The sequence below is a fragment of the Triticum aestivum genome, chromosome 7A (genome assembly GCF_018294505.1).
Source record: "Triticum aestivum cultivar Chinese Spring chromosome 7A, IWGSC CS RefSeq v2.1, whole genome shotgun sequence".
In the NCBI taxonomy this organism is placed as follows: domain Eukaryota; kingdom Viridiplantae; phylum Streptophyta; class Magnoliopsida; order Poales; family Poaceae; genus Triticum; species Triticum aestivum.
In genome coordinates, this window is record NC_057812.1 from 647,065,302 (window position 1) to 647,085,706 (window position 20,405).

Below are 20,405 nucleotides of genomic sequence, written 5' to 3' on the forward strand. Positions count from 1 at the left end.
TGGAGCCAAATGCCTGGAAACACCACTTGGTGACCCAGGCTGATCTCTGTTCAATTTTTAGGCAAATGGCGACCCCTCTAGTGATGCCAACTCTGTAACCCCCACCATGATCACTTGATCATGATTTTTTTTTCCGCATGCTCCCTGCTTAATCAATGAAAAGCCAGCAGTGATGGATCTTTCAAAAAAACAATAGCCACGTCGAATTTACTATGCCGAAGAGAAAAAGGTAAAAAACGCGTCGACCCATCGATTCTTGCTCTCGCACGCAAGCCTCCCCTCGTCGCCTCTCCTCTTACGATCTCTCTCCCCCCGCGACTCCTCGCCGCCGCCGCCACCACCCATGTGCCGTCCGATTCCGGCGAGTCCCGGCGGTGGGTGACACACCATCGACCTCCCCTGGCCCCATTCCTTGGTCCCACCCGTCCAAATCCGTCGCTATAGGCCTTCTGCCCTCGCTCCTGACCCTTGGCCATGGCTAGGGTCTCGCGCGCGGCGTCACCTTCGTCGTCGGCGAGGCTCTGGCGGGTTCCGGCGGCTCGTCTCAACGCGTGGCTCCGCCTCATGGAGCGCTGCAGCGCGGACGAGAAGGTGGAGGGCGGCGGTCGCCGTGGCGAAGGAGGGGCGGCGCTGCCACAGAGGAGAGCGACGAGGGTTGCGGCGTCGCTGCAGATGATGAGGAGGAGAGCCACTGCACCACGCGATTCCACGTGATCCTCTCATCTTCAGGCTGAACATCCTCTGTAGCATCCGCTGAAATTTTCTATAGTGAGTCCCCTGTTGTTTCATCTTCAGAACATCCTCTGAAATTTTACTTTGGCTGATGATGTTCTTACTCCCTTATGAGATCAACTGTACAATTGCTCTAAAATATTGCTTGACTGCTTGTTTTTATCTTAATAAAAGTATAGATTCTATTCTGGCAAACTGTCCACTGTATTTTTTGATAGTTAAATCTTCTGTATTCATTGGACAGAAGGGCTACATCATCAAACACATTAACCTACGCGTAAGGGGCGCCCTCTCGCAATAGCCACGTCGAATTTACTGTGCTGAAGGCGACAAAGTTAAAAACGCGTCGACCCATCGATCATTGCTCTCGCATGCAAGCCTCCCCTCATCTCCTTATTTCAATTGCATTTCAGTTGATGCACAATATGTGATGCTTTAGACGACACTACAGCGAACTATTTCATTTGTTATGCCCCTTATTGTATTTCAGGCTCAGACAACTAAAAGAGGAAGTTCTTGCAAAAAAGAAAACTAGAAGAGGAAGTTGCTATGGTTGGTGTGGCTGAGAAACTACGGCATAAAAGAGCAGAAGTGGCCTGAGTCTTCATGTTCTTTGCAGGTATAAGCCCTTCAGGCAAATTAAGCAGTTTTTCATGTTAGAATAGGGTGTTGCTTCATGCAACTGCGCCGCCGTTTAGTGTTTACAGATCACAAACTAAGCAAAATCTGGATGTTCTTTCGATTATAACTTTATTACTAAAGTTCTCTTATTTTAGTTTGTTGCACTGCATGATATACTGAGCATACTTCTTACTATTTGATTTAAATATATGGATAAAATGGCACCATTTGTTTTGGGGTGGGGTCAGAAGAGTTCTCAGCAGCATATGTACTTTGTGAAGTCCATATGCTGCGAACTAATGCTACAAAAGTTATCCTTTCTCTCTAGAAGTATCTAACTTACATGGCGTGCTTGCAAATCATGATTTAGGATGACCTTGTGTTCAGGTTGAAGTAAATAATGTTCTCATATCATTCTTTCACAGATATTTGTGTAGTTCTCTAGCTTACAATTTATAACAAATAAACTAGGATCCTTTCTTATTTTTTTCCTCAAAGAGGCATACCCGACCGCAGTGAGGAAGGAGGGCTTCGGTCGGCTATTCGGCGGCCTCCCCTACCACTCAAGGTGAAGCCACCTCCTCCCTCTCTCTTTACTACCTTTTTTCTGCCTTTCACTGCTGACGGTCTCTCCCCTGTTCGCTCCAGTAAGAAATGATCCTTTTTCTGGGAGGGCAGCAGATCTAGAAACAAGGATTTATTTTGCAAACAAATCGATGGGCAATGCATTGTGTACAACATCGGGCAGGAAGCAGACCCATAAATTTTACGCTTTTTATTATTTTCTGTTTTAATGAAACCTATTAGATAAATGTGAAGTTGAAATCCTGCAGCTTATGATGAATGGGGATCAGGTGTTAGTTTGGTTGTCAGATCATTTGCATGATGTCAACTTATTATATTATGCTTATTATAGGCGACGTATCAAGTATTAGGCGTAGTAGTAAAAGCAGAAGAAATAATCTCTCAGGTTACAAGAAAGTTAGTTTTTCAGGTGTGCATGCTGATGTGAGGTTTATATACAGAGTGAAAAGGAAGTGTTGATAAAATCCATTCATTCATTGGCCTGCATGCATCACCTATTCAAGTGTCACATGGGAGCTCAGCCCATTTTTGAAAGGAAATTGATCTGGTTGCACTACAATAAATAGTTAACACCTTCATTGAGGTGCCTGGCAGCGTACTGCATGAATTAGTGCAATTTTGTAAATTTACTTCTGGAATTGCCGAACAACCTCAAGGTTGGCTACACAATATATTTTTTTAGTGTAAATGTGATTAATTTCCAAACACTTCAGCAAAAAAATCCAGCATCGAGAAAAGTGTTACCATTACTAAATTAGGCCCTTTTGGATAAATACGAACTTAGCTAGACAGACTCATATAAAGTAATGTTTTTTTATTGTTGCCCCATAGATTCTTGGTAATCAATTCAGGATGATATAATTTTATAGCTTGGCGTCAGGAATTTATAGTTCAGATTAAATTCCTGACGTATAAATGTATAAAACCATGTTATATAATTCCACAGTATTAGATGCTCAATATTGTTCTTGCCATGATGTATATTAAATGTGGTTGTGTTTTTATCCTTCCCATTTTCAGATCAGGTTCTGGTTGATGTGTAGAGCTATTTCCATCCCAACAAATGTCTCTCAGAGATCTATCTGCCTACCATGATTTGAGTGCTGAACTATTATCCGGGTTCCTTGCAGAAAAAATCAATGATATGATTGTTCATGTTAAATGGTCTTGCCTTTCTTCTTCTTATTTCACTGTACATCCTGATCTAACACTATCTGGATATAATATGTGCTTGTTGCTTGACTGGCACTTTACTTTTCTATGCGGAAGGTACATTACAGAAGATGATAGGATACTTTCAATTCTGCATTAGCATGACAATATCCATGATGTAAGCAGCTTTCATTCATAAGCATCAATCTGAATAATAATAATTCAGAAATTGTTTTGATTTTGATATGTTCCTGATGCTTGTGGTTGGTTTGCCCCCATTGTAGCGCTGACATGATCCTATCATACATCGAGTAGCTTTTGGTTGGATGGTAAACTGAGTGGACAAAAATGACCTTGTTTTTTATTTTGTAAAATGATAATTTAATGAGCTTATGATTCCTAAAATGAATAGTATGGTATTTTCATCATTAAAATCCAGGCAACTATTGAACTCCCTGGAAAGGGGTGTGTGTGTGCATTGGGGCTAGAGGCACTGCTTGGGACCCAGTTGTAAGTGGGTGGTCCATTTGTGGAGAGTTGTTGTGCCCTGTTGGATGTGTTGCTATGTGGTTAATTATTGCCTATGTGGTTGGTCGTGTGAATTTTCTATTAGACTTGCATCGTATGTGAATTAACACCGCCTTTCCCCTCATGTATAAACCTTTCTTCTAACAAAAGAAAATGATGGCACCATGACAAGGAAAAATATCTAGAGCCCACAACCCAGTGACCAGTTGAGATAGGACTACTTAAGAAATGGAGTAAGGAGATTAACCTCGCCACTTCTTGATTCTTCCCTCTTTCCAGTGCCCTGTTCCCAGAACTTATCGTCTTTGCTTGTGCAGATTTTGATTATGTACGCCTACAAGGTATTTGCTGAAAATCCCAGAGGGCTGGCAGGGAAGGAGTGGTCTCTATAAGCCATGTGATTCCATTCTTCAAAAAATTAGTACCAGCAATCATAGCAAGATGATTTTGAGATTAATAAGAATCCATGAGATGAATAAAAGTATGAAGAAACAAGGAATTCTGTCACAGGAGAAACTGTGGTACACCACTTCAACACGGCACAAGAGGCAGATCAGGGCATCTTCAAGGATAAGGAAACATCTGCAGACCTGAAGGTGGTTGGGAACTTGGGATGTCCTTGCTATTGGAGTGGTTCGCCGAAAATTATCGGCAGTTTGGTTGCACATTGGAGCTTATCACAAACAATACACAGGAAGGATCTCAGTGTTGTACGGGTTATGGTGGGATAGGAGGGATCCTGCACACCGGGTTGAGGTGAACGCTTATGAAGACACACTTGATGAGGAGTATGATGAAGACTTTGAAGACCAGTCAGCTGAAACTCCAGTGAATTCAGTACAGGAGGAGCCTGTCCTAGCTCGGAACCGGAACGCGCCGTAGCAGGAGGCTGAGGCATCTACAAGCTCAGCGAGGAAAGTTTAAGGTTTGTACTAAATTGTGGCAGCGCTTTTCTTATAAACAAATGATCATGTGGTAACATTCGATTCGATTTTCTTATTTTAGGAAGACGACGAGAAGATTTGAGAAATGATGATATATAGCATGCTGCTGCTGCTGCATAAGTGAAGTCCTCTCAGCGTGATTGGGAGGAAGACTGTATTGCTGATCTCCATCAGAAGACTATCCTATTTAGTACTGTCATTATTAATAAGAGGAATCATAGTTATAAGTTACTATTAAGTGTCTCTTGTGTGATCTCGAATTTGTGTGTTAAGTTTGTGCTTTATTACTGTTGCTGCAGCTGCGTCTGCAATTCTGCATCTGCTTATCTGAACCGAAGTTGTGATGCTGCCCTATATTTATTTGAAAATAAAATCTATTGTGCGTCTGTTGATCTGATATGGCAATATTCCTGTTCAGTTGGCCTTGCATTTTATTTATTTGCTACTGTAGTTTTTTTTGTGAGACATTTTCCTTAGAAAAAATATATGAAATTGTGTGTATTTTGTTTGATCGTGAGGTTATTTTAAGGTTTGCTTATGTTCTTTTTGAAGGAAGTAATTGCAAAAAACCACCACAATTGGGGACCCTAATTCAGAAAACCGCCACCTTTCGATTTTTTTTTCAAATAACCACCACCATTCTGCTGACAGTTTTCAAAAAACACTGATAGGTCACTAAACACATGTTAACAACGTTTCTGGCAGATGGGTGCCGATGTAAGTGATGATGTGGCACTGAAATCTCACGGTGTTTGGCCTGTACAGTAAGCTGCACATGGGACCCGCACGTCAGCCTCTATACTTCCTCCTCCACAAGCGTTGACAGGGGAAAATAATCACACCTGCATCTGACCGGCGCACCACCGGATTCAGCCGCCGGCCGGCTCGCGAGCCTCCGCCTCCGTGATCTCCCTCCACCTTGTCTATCTATGCTCCTGCACGCGAGCCGCATCAGCGACCATGCCCAGGCACGGGGGCGCGAGCAGCAGCGGCGGCATCGACCAGGCACGGGGGCGCGAGCAGCCACGCAAGGGCACGAGCAAGTGCAGCGGCCACGGCTACGCACGGGGGCGCGAGCAGCAGCAGCAGCAGCCACGCACGGGGGCACGAGCTGCAGCACCGGCCGCGCCCATGCGCGCGAGCAGCAGCACCGGCCTCGGGACGGGCCGCGAGCAGCAGCACCGGCCGCGCCCGGGCACGCGACCATCAGCACCGGCCACGCCCGGGCACGCGACCATCAGCACCGGCCACGCGACGGGCCGCGAGCAGCAGCACTAGCCGTGCCCGGGCACGCGACCATCAGCAGCGGCCACGCAAGGCGGCTCGAGCTACCGCCTGCTACAGAGTACGGGCACGCCGCAGCGATGGCAGGAACGCGAACTCTGCCCAGCGTCCCGACTACCCCGTGGGCGCCCTGGTCCGGCGCCGAGATCCCTCATGAGGGCCATCTCCTTCCCCCCTATTTCGCCGTTGCCCGCGACCTCCCGAGCACCATGGCCGAGAGCACGAGCTCTTGGTCCGCCCCGCGCCCCGACTACCCCATGATCGCCTGGTCCGGCGCCGCCTCTCTGCCTGCGGCCGCGCTACCTCGCACTCAAGTCACTCGCAGCCCATTCCTACACTGCCACTGGCGAGCTAGGCAGCCGACGGGATGCCCTCTAGGTGTTTGAGGAAATTACTCAACAGGACCTAACGTCCGTCTCCTCACTCTGTTTGGCATATGCCAGGTTGACCTGACAATAGGATCTACCCGTCAGATTCGTTGTCAAACGGCTCTAATCAATCGATCAGTGTTTTCTGAAAACTGTCAGCACAATCCTGGCGGTTATTTGAAAAAAAATCGAAAGGTGGTGGTTTTTTGAATTAGGGTCCCCAATTGTGGTGGTTTTTTGCAATTTACTCCTTTGAAGGTTTGCTTATGTTCTCTTTGATCCTTCCTGAATGCGAATAAGAAAAGAAAGTTGAAACATGTTCACTAATATGTGTGCTTTGCAGGCTTTGTTTCCATGTAGGGATGTATTTGAGTGTACACTTACCTGACTTTATATAGTGTGTCATCTTTTGTTTATGGCTAGAACTGCTGTATCAAATGTGCAAATGGCACCAACATCATACAGTGGGCCATGCCTGATAGCTATTGCTGTCATTTCCCCTCCTGAAATCATCCTTTTCCTATATGTAGGAGGTTCAGTAAGGTTGCTCACCAATGAGCTGGGAGTATTTTTGTCCTGAGTACTTGCATGATTGAAGAAGAAATCAGGTATTGCTAAATGTGCTATTGCAGATCAAAGGTGAACTCAAACGATTTTCTTACTTCAATCTCAGGTGAGGACTCTTGTTCACTAAAATTCATTTTTATGTAATTATTTTATTGATCCATGACATCGGCCATCCTCTGTTTCCCTTCCGCTCCTCTCGTCGATGACCATGAGTAGGCAAAGGAGATGAAGCGCACGCGCAGTGCCAACGCCGCCGCCGCCGCCGCCGGATTTTCTCTCGAGTCAGGGGAGGTGTTTGGGGGATCGACTAGGAAGGATCGAACGGCAGCTGGAGAAGACCTGCACAAGGGTGCCACCAGTCATTATGTTCTAGACCAAATAGATCGTAATGCGATCGAGTTGGAGAGGTGGATTCAGACAACAGATTCCTTCACAAATTCAAAGGCAGAACTCAAAAAAGAAAGGGCAAGGAAATGAAGGACGCAGGACTACTAGAGGCAAAGACAGACAGACGCGGCCGGAGCACTATGACGGCTTTGATGGGCGTGGAGGAGTGCACGAAGACGCTGCGGAGCACTGCTGAGGAGCTTGTCAGCAGGAGTAGCTGCTCCCGCTGCTGCATCACAACCGCATCCTGATCTGCTTCGACAGGTTCAAGCCCTCCGTCACCGGCCGTGTGCACATCTGGAAGGTCAATAATAATTCTCCGACTCTTAACTTCCCAGCCGCCAAGTTGCTCTTGCACCACATGCTCTTGCCGCAAATTCCTAGGATCGTACGTACGTTGTATGTTTCAGAATGACTGACACACGTCCTCGCCTTCTCCTCTTTTGTTTCTACCGAATTCTAAGGGTGTTGGAAAGGTGATCAGTGTGAACAAGATGGTCAGGGCCGGATGCAAAGTGAAGATCCTAATAGTGGACTAGAGGCCTGGGCTGAAGGACTCCGCAAGATCAAGGAGCGGCTGGACCACGACAAGGACGTCGGCGGTGGCTTCTCCGCCATGTGGGATTATTGTTTGACCTTTCACAGTTACTTCAGGTGTCCATAACATCAAGCATAATTTTGGTGCTTCTTAACCTTTTGCATTCTATTCTAATCCTATGACAGAAGTTTTCTTAATACTTTTAGTTATGAATTTTGTTTTGTGATCTTCTTCCTGATTCGATGTGATTAGCATAATACTAAATTTGTTGGCTACTAATTGATACTTCTGTGTGATACCTTTAGTGTGTGCTGACCGGATTAATCTAAAGTACCAAGATTTGCTTGTTCATTATTTTCATTCAAGCTAATCGAATGTTCATTATTTTGTGTCAATACTGTACAATAGAGAGCTGTCCATGACATGTATGGGAGCAAGGGAACCGGAGGTACTAGATGTAGGCACTAATTGTATTTAGAGTTCGGCTGCAACAATCAAATCTTTTAGGATGGTACTAATTAATGTCTTGATTATTTTTTATTCCAGTCAACATCAGGTACAACCTTGACTAGGAGATACCATGAACATATCTTAGTCAAATAATTTATGAGCGACCTGTACTGTTTACTTGATCTTTGGTTCAGAAAATAGAATCTAGCTTCAGTCAAGTTAACCATCAATTTGTTTCAGGGTTAGTATCTATAATTATCCCATGTTAAAAGAAAATTGGTACTATGAATTAAGTGACACCATGAAATAATCTGGATCAATATAAGAAAGAAGAATTACAAGTTTGTTAAAGAATGGGGGATTAGAAGTACAAAAGTAGTAAATCAATGATGGCTTGCTCATGTTGGTTATAATGTAATCGATTCCATTGTGTGAGACAACAACCAAGAGCAGTTTATTTTATCATTCTAAAATAGTATCACTTACACCAAACGTCATTTTAGTAGCATGTTCATGTCAGAATCTAAGAGTGTTAGGAACATAGGGAGGAGATGGCAATTATGGACATTGGAGAGGAATAAATTTGATCACATATTCTATATAGGGTCTTTTGTAGATGCATGTTAGCTGCAGAAGCACATCCTTGTATGACGAAAATTCTCTTAGTACCAACATGAATATGATAGTTCGGTGCAAGACGGTGTTGATCGACGGTGGTCGTCGTGGTCGAGGCAGCGGGAGGCGACTGCGATGACTGATATGGTTACCAGCATATAAAAGGTAAGCGACGCCGCTGTTGGGTCTCTCTCGTCTCCTCCTGATATGGTTCATGCAATATTTGGTGCTTGCCTTGTTTGCTTGTCATGGAAATTTGTTTGTTGGATAGACAAAATAATGTGTACATGTCATCGTAATAATCATGGGTATGTATTTGTATAAACTGTCAACTGCAAATGGTTTGGTTCCTTTGAAAAGGACTGAAAATATCTTGCTAGATAGTAAGGTGGACTATCAATGTTTTAAATTAGATGGGCATATTTATCTGATGGAGATCAATGACATCAAGGACACACAGGCAGCTGCGAAGCATCTCATGGATCAGCCGGTGAACAGAAGGAGCAAAGACGGCATTTCCTGCATCGTCGTAAACATTCGTTGCTAGCAGAGGCTTCAACCTGTGAATAGGAGGTGCAAAGATGAATCTCCTCCGTCATCATAAACTTCCAAAATTTGTAGTGGAACTTTTTACTAACATGTCATGTTTATGTGTTACCAAGATTGCAAAAAAACAATTGAAATGGGGACTGCCAACCTGGCACCGCCCCAACTTTTTCTCGGGAGGCGCCACAAGGTGGCGCCCCAACCCCTAGTAACACAGTAAGCACCGGAAATCCGTTGATGCTCCCGGGAGTGCGCGCTCCTGGACGTGAAAAAAACATTTCAAAATGTGAAAAAATTCCAAACAAAAATTTGGCGCATACATCTCGATATTATATGTGTGCACGTCAAGTTTCGGATAAAACAGTCATTTTTAGTGGCTTGTGTAAAAAAGCCAAAATGATGTCTTGTGAAAAGCATTTTTAACACCGGATTTTGTCTTTTTCACGCGTGACATATATGAGTTGTCGGTTTTTCACGAAACGACTTTGTGAGCATGTACAATATCGAGATGTGCGCGCCAAGTTTTTGTTTAGATTTTTTTGACATTTTAAAATATGTTTAAAACACATTTTAAAAATCAAGAGCGCTCCCATGTGCCAAAACGCCACTCTCGCTACTATTTTTAATTCACAAAGAATGTATGAAAAATATGAAACTGAATACAATTCTTACCATGTATTTGTTATGAATGTTGGCCTTGTTCAAGGCATGCACTAGTGGCATGTATGGTGCATCATTTCGTCTGGCATTATAAGTGTCCTTAAGACACTCAATATCATCAACAAAGGAGAAGAGGCACATTTTATCCTCCCAGGTAAGTGCGGTCTCGATAGTATAGTAAGTGTTGTATACAATCTTCCAAGTTGTTCGGTTCTCAGAAGTAAGCTGTCCAATAATATGTAAGCAAGATTAGTTAATTATAAATGATAATGTATTTTGACTGATATACAAGTTAATTACCAGGTATGTTTAAGAGACATACACGGAGGAAGGATTGAAATGTTGTCCAAATCCACACAGATGTCAAGATCAGAATCAGAATATTTGCTAATATCAAAGTGGAGTACATCCCTTCCTCAAATTTGTAAGCTTTGGCAGATGCCCTCCAATTAGAACACTCAAAATAAGTACACTCTTTTTCGTTATGAATCGTAGACTTGAAATAAAAAATCCCTCTTTAGTCTTGAGGTAGGCAATGGTCCTAGTTTCCTAATCCATGGAGACCTTCAACTTTTTTAAGAAGTCAGGCCTTGCAAGATATGGGATGCAGTAAAGTCGTAATAAAGAAAGAACAAAAATTACCATTATTAAGAAAAAATCCTTAATACATGCTTATGAATAAATTATGTGCAATAATTCTTAAAACATATATACCGTCATCCATTTGTTTCCCTGCAAAAGCGTGAGGTAAAAGCAATTGGTGTGCAATCCAACATTGGCGCACAAACCCCTCGTGTTGAAATAGTTGGGGCACTCTGTTTGTTGCGTTGAAATTGACAAATAAGAATAACAAATTACGAGTCGACAAAAAAATCGACATGGCCTTTTCTAAAACGTTGACATATTGAGTGTCAGAATTTGACGAAACGGAAATGGATCAAGGTTTCGTCAAAATGTTGGCACTCATTTTCAATCTCTGGAAATTTTGAAGACATGCACATCCTCGATGGACATTCTGACTAACATTTGTCACCTAGTAGTTGTTGTGTAAAGCCTAAACAACAAGCTATAGGGCAGACACAACATACTATGTAAATGTTAAACACTTGTATGATAGTATTACATTTTGTTGCTACAAGGGTACATGGCATGGAATACCTATAGGCTCACCTACCAGAATATCATTTAGCAAAATTGGTTAAAAATCATGCTACTACTATCTTTAAAACATAATCATGCAAAAGATGAAAAATATGGGTCAAGGATGGTCATGCGCTACTTGCGTGTAGCTGATGTAGTTGAAGGTATGTTCCTCGTCTACTCTTCTTATCAATGTTATAATCTGATGATAAAAAGAATAATCCTAATAAACACCAACTTCAAATAAAATCCAATAAAAGATGAAAAAGAACAATATCCAATATTATTGTTAGAAAAATACTAAGGACATGTTCGTAATTAGGTTTGAGGCATGGCTAACTTGGTTGAATTCCCAATCGGAGTGAACAAAGTTTTAGGTACGGTGTGCCAAGAATAATCATCAAATAAGTTCAAAACTAAAATGAATCAAAGTGGTAGGGTTTTGAGAGACTTTTTAAGTCATGGATAAGAAGATGCTTCAGTTCCCACTTGGATTTGAACCTATACGAGAGATATGCCAAACAACTAATTCACAAAACCTTGGATTTGACAATGGAATTTGATGCACGGAAGGTGGGCGGCTGCGGGATGAAGGTGGCGGTGAAGCAACGACCACAATGGAATGTAGCGCATGCACGAGTTCCACAAACACGACCCCCACCTCGTCATGCCCATCGGCTACTGTGCCGACGTCGACTTGTGTAACACCCCAAAAAATAGAGCTTTTTGATTTTTGTGTTGTTATTAACTTTTGACAGTCTTCCAAACATTTTCTTCTAAACTTTGTAATAAAAGTTCACCTCGCCCTTGCTTACACCTGGATCACAGCACAACCAAGACCTGCCCATCTCAATTCCTAGTTATCTAGAATTTGAAACCCTAGCTCTGAATTAACACAAAGGAAACTTCACTTTCTTTGTTGATCTAGTCTACCCCAATATTCGAAGAGCCTCCCAAATCCATATGGATCAAGGGAGTGACACAATATTGCCATGGCAAAAGCAATATTTCTCTTCCAGAGACAATTACAGTTTCTGCCACTTTTGGGGAAATAAATCCAAGGAATACTTAGGCACCTCAACAATTTTTAATTTTAATTGTAGGTTATCATTGTGCCTATAGTATACATGGGCAAAAGATTGGCTCAATGAGGGCAAGGCAAAGTCTTGCATTAATTGGTAAAGCCCGTATGCCCTAGGTCGCTATTGTGAAGGAACTACCATTTTGGTAGCTCTGAAAATTCTCAAATAATTTGGCAGCACCTAGTAGTCACACATGAACAAAATACACCACAAACTTGGTCATTCACAGCCACACAAAATCACAAAGCAAGGTGGAAAGTTTTTGCCCTAATTGCAAGGTTGTGAAAGAAGTGTTAGCTAGGAAAGTCTCGTGTAGAGTGTCTTGGAGGAGATAGTCACCTTAGCATGCAAACACTCTCTGCAAAGATTCGCAACTTGCCTCACAAACACCTTGCTCTCCAATTTAAAATATAAAGGAATCCAGCAATGGGTCATCTTAGGACAAGTCAAAGCACGCGCGCGCACACACACACACACACACACACACACACACACACACACACACACACACACACACACGCACACACGCACACGCACACGCATACGCACACACACACACACACACACACATGCGAGAATATCTTATTGAGATCAAGATTCGGTGGGAACCAGTGAAAACCATGTGAAAACAATATTTTGAAGTTGCAAAAAAAAATCTCAAAGTCGTTTTCGCCCGATTTTTCGTAATAAGCTAGACAACTCTCTTATTCTAAATGAATAGACATATCTCCTATTGGTTTCTCAAAAAAAAGAAAAAATAAATGCAACTAGATATGCACTATTTATCTTTCTTGGCTCGAATAATCTCTACACTTATGTACATTTCCCGTTGATCCCTCTCAACCCCTTGGTCAGGATCTCCTTTTAATTATTTTTGTGAATGCAGATCGCGACCTGCTATCAAAGATAGGTCGTGGATGAGGAAATGGCTAGTCTGGGGTTTAGGATTTGCTAGCAATAGTTGATGTTGCTAGCGCTTCCTTATTGTCGACGCCAAAGCAGTTGCCAAAAGGCCCAAACTTCCTTTAGCTTTGTGATGGTGCGGTTCATCTTAGATGAATGGAAACCATTGCTTAGGGGGGTGTTTTATCGAGTAGGCATGGATGGTTGTGTAACCTGAGGATGCTAGGAAACACCAGTATGTTTTTTTTTCATGTTCCTTATATCGATGATAGACCTAAAAACAATATTGATGGACATGAAGGATGGTGTGTTCATAGAGATCAACAAGAGGGGAAATGTCAAAGTGATAGGGCTTATAGCTAGGGAAAAAAATAGACATGCCTAATAATCCGGCAGGCAAGCACCACGAGGGAGTGTCACTGATCTCTACACACACCCCATTACCCATGTTCATCAATTGTTGTTTCTAGGGGTATGGAGATAATCCTATTTGCTGTTTTCTAGCATCCTCAACTTACACAAACCCATCCATCCCTACTTCACTTGACACACCCCTAAGCTGTGGATTCCATTCATCGAGGTGGACTAAACTTTATTGGCATCGAAGGAAGTCTGAAATAGCAACAATAATTGCAATGCTATGTTTTCTCAATATTCCTTAATGTATTACCGAAAAATGTTTATGCCCCGCTTTATTAATGTATTTACCATCTTCATTGGTGATTTAGGAGTTTACTCCCTCTTTGGCATTAAAGGATTCTTTTCCCAAAGTCAAAAGAAAAGCTAATTCTTGCACAACAATATTTAAAAAAAAACTGTGCTGCCAAACTTCATTTCTTTTTGAGGGGTACAAACTTCATTTTTGTTGAAAAATATATTTTTTAGTTCTGTTAAAAAATATATATTCTCCCCAAAACCACCACTCGCGAAACCGATATGCCCAATTCCTACCGCGGAAGTGTTTTGTGCCGGAAGTTTTCGGCCCAAAACAAAGAGAGCGTTAGAGCATCTCCAACAGGCGCCCAACGCGGCGCGCGCCCATCACCTGGTTTGGCGCGGCGCGCTGCGCCCGCTCCAGCAGCCGCGCTAAAATGCAGCGCGCGCGCGCCGCTCCAGCAGCGCGCAAAAAATGCAGCGCGCACACAACATTTTTTTTAATTTTCGAACGCATAGATAAAATAAAAACTAGATAGATTGCATAAATAAAAAACGATACAAAGGTATTTTACATCGGTGCAACTATATAGATAGTTCGAAAGCATAGATAAACTATGGCGCAACTAGATAGAAACTACTCTAAGTCGCTATCATCATCACCATTATCATCCTCGGCGGTGTCGTCCAAGGTGTCTAGCCAGATGTCCAGCCACCGATCATTGTTCGGCGTGAAGAACGACTGCCCACCTGCTGCAACGATGTCGGACTGCGCATTCACCAACGCCTTCCGCTGACGCCTTTCCAACCGCGTCTCGCGGTGCCTTCGCGTGTCCTCCTCGCGGCGCCTTGCCCAGTAGGCCTGCTCGTAGGCGACGTCCTCCGGGTGGCGCTGGCGCCACTCCGCCATGACCCGCTCGTCCTCCTGGGCGACGAGGAGGCGGCGTTGCCGCTCGGCGTGCTCCGCACGGTCTTCCGCCGTGTTCAGACGAGGCAGAGGGGCGAGGTTGAGCGCTTGCTGGAGCGTGTAAACATCTTGAAAGTTTATCTGGCCGCGCGGCCGGCCTAGGCGCCACGCCGCCGCGTCGTACGCGCGGGCGGCCTCGCGCGCCGTCCCTTACGTGCCGAGACCGAACCGGAGTTCGCCAGAGCGTATCTCCGCGGTGTAGCAGCCGTTGGGGCGCAGGCGGACGCCACGGTAGCCGGACGCTCCTCGGCGGCGCGGTGGCATGGCGGCGCGTCGGTGGCGGGGCGCTGGAGCGGCGCGTGGCAGAGGGGAAGAGGAAGTGTGGAGAAGCGCGTGGCGAAGCGGCGCGCAGCTTTATAGGCGCGCGAAGCGGCGCGCCAAATCTTGTGCGCGCGCGCGCAAACGGTTTCGGCGCGCGCTTGTTTCCCGCGGCCGCTGGAGCGCGGCAAACCGCCCCGCGCGCGTCGTTTGGGGCGTCTGTTGGAGATGCTCTTAACCGGAGGTCCGACGGAGTGGTGAGCCGTCGGCGGTAAACGGGAGGAATGGCGGCGGCGGTGTCCCATCTGGATCTGGACGGTGGCACGAAGCGGCGGCGGAAGGAGGAGGAAGTAGAAGCAGGCGCGGAGGCGGCAGAGGACCGCATCTCGGAGCTGCCGGAGGCGCTGCAGCTGCACATCCTCTGCCTGCTCCCGCTCAAATCCGCCATCCGCACCGGCGCGCTCTCCACCCGGTGGCGCTCCCTCTGGACGCACCGCTGGCCGGCGCCCTCCTCCCTCGACTTCCACCTCGGCACCCACGACTCCCCCCATCCGTTCCTCGAAACCCTGGAGCGGCGCGGGCGGCGGCGCCTCCAGCGGTTCGCCCTCTCCTTCCACATCGGCAAGCTCAAGGCCGAGCACTTCCGCCGCTGCCTCGACTACGCGGCCGCCTGCGCCATCGAGGACCTGCACGTCCACCTCTCAAACCGCGTCTTCAACATCTTCTTCGACTACCGGCTCCCGCTGGGGGACGCCCACCTCGCGCGCCTCTCGCTCCGCGCCGTGACCGTCGACCTCCCCGTGTCCTTCTCCGCCCACTCCCACCCCTTCTCCGCCCTCGAGGTCATCCACCTCCACTGCGTCCGCATCTCCGACCGCACGGTCAACCGCCTGGTCGCTGCGTGCCCCCTCCTCCACACCCTCGATCTGCGCTACTGCGAAAGCCTCCTCTCCGTCATCGTCACGGCGGCCGGGGCACACTTGAGGAGCCTAACCCTTGCAGAGTGTGGTTCGGAAGCCGAAGTATTTTTTGCCGGCGATGCGTCCAGCCTGCGCTCATTCCACTACAGCGGCGCCTACATTCCGGCCTGCAGCATCCCGGCCACCGCCAATCTTGCTGACCTTTACATCTGCTTCGGAGGACCTAACCGCTGGAGGCAATTGTCAGGACCTTATTGCGAGCTGCGCACAAACTGGCTTCAACTGCTAACCAATTTGTCTAACCTCACCGTGCTTACCCTCTGCAGCAGTGCCCTACGGGTTCGTCGCTCTCTGCATTTCATGCTATCCGGTTGATCCCAATACTCAGTTACTGTCTTACTGATAAACTTCTTCTTGCAGAGATTGTCTGCCAAAGCTCGTGCCAGGTTAGCTGCCACAGGCGCTGCACCATGCAAGTTGCTGAATTTGAGAGAGCTTCAGCTACTGATGTTCGCAATGGAGATCGATAACATAAACGACATTTACACTTTCCTTGTGGCCTGCTGTGGCCCTCGATTGGAGAGGTTATTTGTGCAGGTGAATAAATTGCCTTTGACTTTTGTTGGCCTGCTGTGGGCCTCGATTGGAGAGGTTATTTGTGCAGCTTCGACTTCGTATACAAGCTGTCAAAGAGATTGCCTTATGGCCTTGACAAATGCATTCAGTTAGTAGTCATTGTATTGTTGCTTGGTTTTGATGTGCTCACTTATTTTGAATGCTTACTACACCCTCTTGCAGCTTCCGACAAGTAGTTGTTAGTATAGGCCAGAGGATGAACCATCAGGATCAGAATCTGAGGAAAATGGGTCAGTGGAAGAGCTATCAGAGCAAGAAACAACGGAGGAAGATGAGCTAGAGGAAGAGCTGTCAGAGGGAGATGACCCAGAGGAAGAGCTGTTAGAGGGAGATGACCTAGAGGAAGCGCTGTCAGAGGGAATTGAACACGAGGAAGAGTTGTCAGAGGGAGAGTCACCTGAAGAAAATCAATCACAGAAACATGGGTCGAGGGAAGAGATATCTGATGGAGGGCAATCAGAGGAAGAGGCAATAGAGGATGGTGATGGCTTTGAGAACCTTCTGTTGGTCAACATGATGAATTTCAAGGGGCGCCACCATGAGATGCAGCTAGTAAGCCTTTTCTTGAAGATGTCTACTAGTCTCAACCAACTGATACTGTTTACTCCCAAGACTGATCACCCAGAATGGCTTCAGAAGGATCATATGAATAATTCACATATTCTTGAAAGAAAACTATCGCCTCTAAGAAAGGCCTCACCGAATGTTCAGATAGTACTCAGTGAACCTGATGATAGTGCAATCCAGCCGTTGCACGAGGCTTTTGTCAAGGTTTAATGATTTGTTTGTTGTGGAGTTATGACCAGATAATGCGAAATATCAGAAACTAGCAACTACTAGTATTAGGCAAGACAAAGAACAAGCTAGTCTGCAAGGTAGGCAGGATGCTGTGTTCTGGAGTACGTCGTCTGGGCCTTATACTCCCTCCGTCCGGAAAAGCTTGTCCCTCAAATGGATGTATCTAACACCAAGTTAGTGCTAGATACATCCATTTGAGGGACAAGTTTGGGACAAGTTTTTCCGGACGGAGGGAGTATTTTGCAGCTTAACTCCTTAAGACTCTTATAGAAAATATCATGACTGGGACTTGTTATGCCCTAGCTTTGACTTGTACCTCAATCAGTTGGTATGGCAACGAGTGTTGCAATTTTATTTTTCAGTTTTCCTTATTTATTATTGTCACTATTGCCATCTTCATTGGTGATTAAAAGTTCCTTTCCTGGCGCCAAGAGAATACCCAGGCATGAATCCTGGGAATTGTACCCAGTTTGACAGATCTTGGCTGAATTATGTACTGCTGATATGTTTAATCAGATGTTGACTTCTATGTCACTTGTCTGCAGCTGGATGAAGTCACTTTCTACATGTGCTCTACTGTTAAATCAGCTTACCTTCCGCTGGTGTAATCCTCAAACATATGACTACAATACAAGTTCTTTGTAGCATGTGGTGTATTGTAAATTCAGTTAAGCCTGTCAGTGGCATAACTCTCAGGGGGTTGCTGACAGCATCAAACAGTGTCATGTTTGCTTACCTATGTATGTGTCAGTTTTTTTCCCTAGTGTGTGCAGGATAGGCAGGATGCCAAGTACTATAATCGATGAAGGACGAATTATCATCGAGTATATACTATATTTTCTGGGCCTTAAATTCTGCACCTTAAACTCCTTAAGACCCTCAAAAGATCCTATGATCCAGTTTCTGAATCGACCTTGTTGGTGTTCGGTTTGAACAAACTGATCATAATTCAGTTCAACAGCTGGGCAAGAAAGCCTTATGAATATAATGTAGTAGGCTGAGACTTGCTGTGCTCAAGTAACTTTTTGTTTTCCTCAATCTTCATTTAGTACAGCATTACTGTAATCAGCTGCAACAGTTACAATGTTATCTTTTCCCACTTTTCCCTTGTTTATTGTCCAACCGTCTTTATTGCTGATTCAAGAGTTTAGTCCCTTTTAGGCATGATCATTAAGGGGTTCTTGTCCTGAAGTCAAGAGAAAACACCAAATCATGTAATATGGGAGCTCAACCAGCATGAATCCTGTAAACTGTACCGGCCAAATTCTATATATCTATTGTCAGATGCTGACTTGTCTGTTGTTTGGATGCAAAAGTTCTGAATATTTGTTCCTCTCTACATGTGCTGCACTGTAAATCCAGTGTGCCCTGCCATTCAACCGGTTAGGATGACCGTTAAAATTTGGTGAGATCTGATCATCATCAGAAACACATCGGGTATTGGTAAGATCCAAGAGCAAAGAGATACGTGGTTCCTTTCCTTGTACAGACCAATGCCGTTTTCCTATATTTGCCTCATCAATCACTTGGCAGCTCGCCTCAGATCAGAGGAACGACTGCATGACTGACCTTGCAAGCATATACTCTCGATTTACACATCATTCACGGATAATCAAGAGGGAATGAACAAAAATGGAGAATCTGAACCGGGTTCAGGAGAACAAAAATGGGTCCTCTAGTACTAGAAATCAGTTGGGTCCCCAGCACACGACGTGGTACGCCTTGTGCAGCTTCTCCTCCTCGGACCGCCTGGGCCGCGCAGCCCTGCCGACGGCCTTGGAGGAGGAGGAGGAGAGGGACGCCGGGACGGCGCGGCGGCCGGTGAGCACGGCGCGGTGGTAGAGCGAGCGGAGCGCGTAGTCCCAGCGGCACAGCCCCGCCTGGTCCTTGAGCACCTCCACGGCCGCCATGCTCGTCGCCACCACCAGCGACGCCCCCTTCTTGGTCGCCGACGAGCTCATCTCTGTCTTGTGCTTCCGATAGATGGGTCGATTTCTCGCGAGCTGAGGTTGTGCTGAACTCTGTAGGTTGAGTCGACGCAGTGTGCCACCGACGAGCAGCAGGGGCGAGGTGTTTATATACGCGCGCGTGGGGAATGGATTCAGCCAGCGTGGAGCGAGATGCAGGGGGAAACATGGGGCTTTGGTTGCTGGTTTCGGGCGAGTAGGCACAGACCACACCCAGATTCCCAAAAACCGGGGGTTGGACCGGTGGGTTCGCTCGACAAAAGTGAGGCCTACGCACGGCGCCACCCACTAGTTTCCGGAGTTCCGGCTTGACGTCGTTCCTTGGTTCGGGGCTATCACGCCGGTCGCACCAGAGCGTAACGTGCGCTTTGCTCCGCCGTGAAACTAATTAAGTATATTTTTCTTCTACTATAAGGGTTATTATTATACCTGAAAGTGCGTTATATCGACTAGAGGGGGGGATGAATAGGCGATTTTTATGAAAGTCTTCAAAACGTGAAAGTTTCGAAGACAAACGATAAAAATAAACCTATTACCATACAGCGGAAGGTAGAGTACACTAGGCAAACCATAGTCAAGTATTCAATAAAGTGAAAGCACAATGACTAATAGCAGCTAGATAGTAAGGATCAGGTAGGAAGATATTATAAAGCCGATCAGAACAAGCAGTCACTCAGTGAAGACAGAAGATAGTGCAATCATGCAATGACTTCACAAGGACCAACAGTTAGTAAAGGGAAGGGAAGGATGAAACCAGTGACTCGTTGAAGACAATGATTTGTTGGACCAGTTCCAGTTGCTGTGACAACTGTACGTCTGGTAAGGGCGGCTAGGTATTTAAACCTGAGGACACACAGTCCCGGACACCCAGTCCTGAACACGCAGCTCAGGACACCCAGTCCTCACCGTATTCCCCTTGAGCTAAGGTCACACAGACCTCGCCCAATCACTCTGGTAAGTCTTCAAGGTAGACTCTTAAACCTTCACAGACTTCGTTCACCGGCGATCCACAATGTCTCTTGGATGCTCAGAACGTGACGCCTAACCGACTGGAGGATTCATAGTCCTCAAGTGTAATAAGTCTTCAGATCACACAGACAAGA

At 45.6% G+C, this 20,405-nt stretch overlaps 1 protein-coding gene, 2 long non-coding RNA genes and 1 pseudogene across 8 annotated transcripts; 3 read left to right on the forward strand and 1 right to left on the reverse strand.

The window, feature by feature from the left end:
- Positions 1-231: 231 nt before the first annotated feature.
- On the forward strand, positions 232-4,942 carry LOC123148934 (uncharacterized). 6 transcript variants are annotated; one of them, XR_006474247.1, is made up of 5 exons: positions 232-768; positions 977-1,921; positions 2,002-3,851; positions 3,936-4,543; positions 4,624-4,942. It is a non-coding gene; the product is annotated as an uncharacterized lncRNA (long non-coding RNA). The 6 variants fall into 6 exon arrangements; XR_006474249.1 differs by having other exon boundaries at positions 977-1,351; positions 1,825-1,921; positions 2,002-4,543; XR_006474250.1 differs by having other exon boundaries at positions 977-1,351; positions 1,852-1,921; positions 2,002-4,543.
- A 304-nt stretch (positions 4,943-5,246) lies between these two features.
- On the forward strand, positions 5,247-8,054 carry LOC123154192 (uncharacterized). Its single transcript, XR_006476716.1, has 3 exons — positions 5,247-6,887; positions 6,998-7,472; positions 7,633-8,054. It is a non-coding gene; the product is annotated as an uncharacterized lncRNA (long non-coding RNA).
- Positions 8,055-15,206: 7,152 nt separating this feature from the next.
- On the forward strand, positions 15,207-18,363 carry LOC123154193 (uncharacterized; annotated as a pseudogene).
- Positions 18,364-18,788: 425 nt separating this feature from the next.
- On the reverse strand, positions 18,789-19,390 carry LOC123154194 (uncharacterized). The gene has a single exon (XM_044572974.1). It carries the CDS (start codon positions 19,294-19,296, stop codon positions 19,024-19,026), a length of 273 nt encoding a protein of 90 aa, XP_044428909.1. The 5' UTR covers positions 19,297-19,390; the 3' UTR covers positions 18,789-19,023.
- Between the last annotated feature and the right edge of the window lie 1,015 nt (positions 19,391-20,405).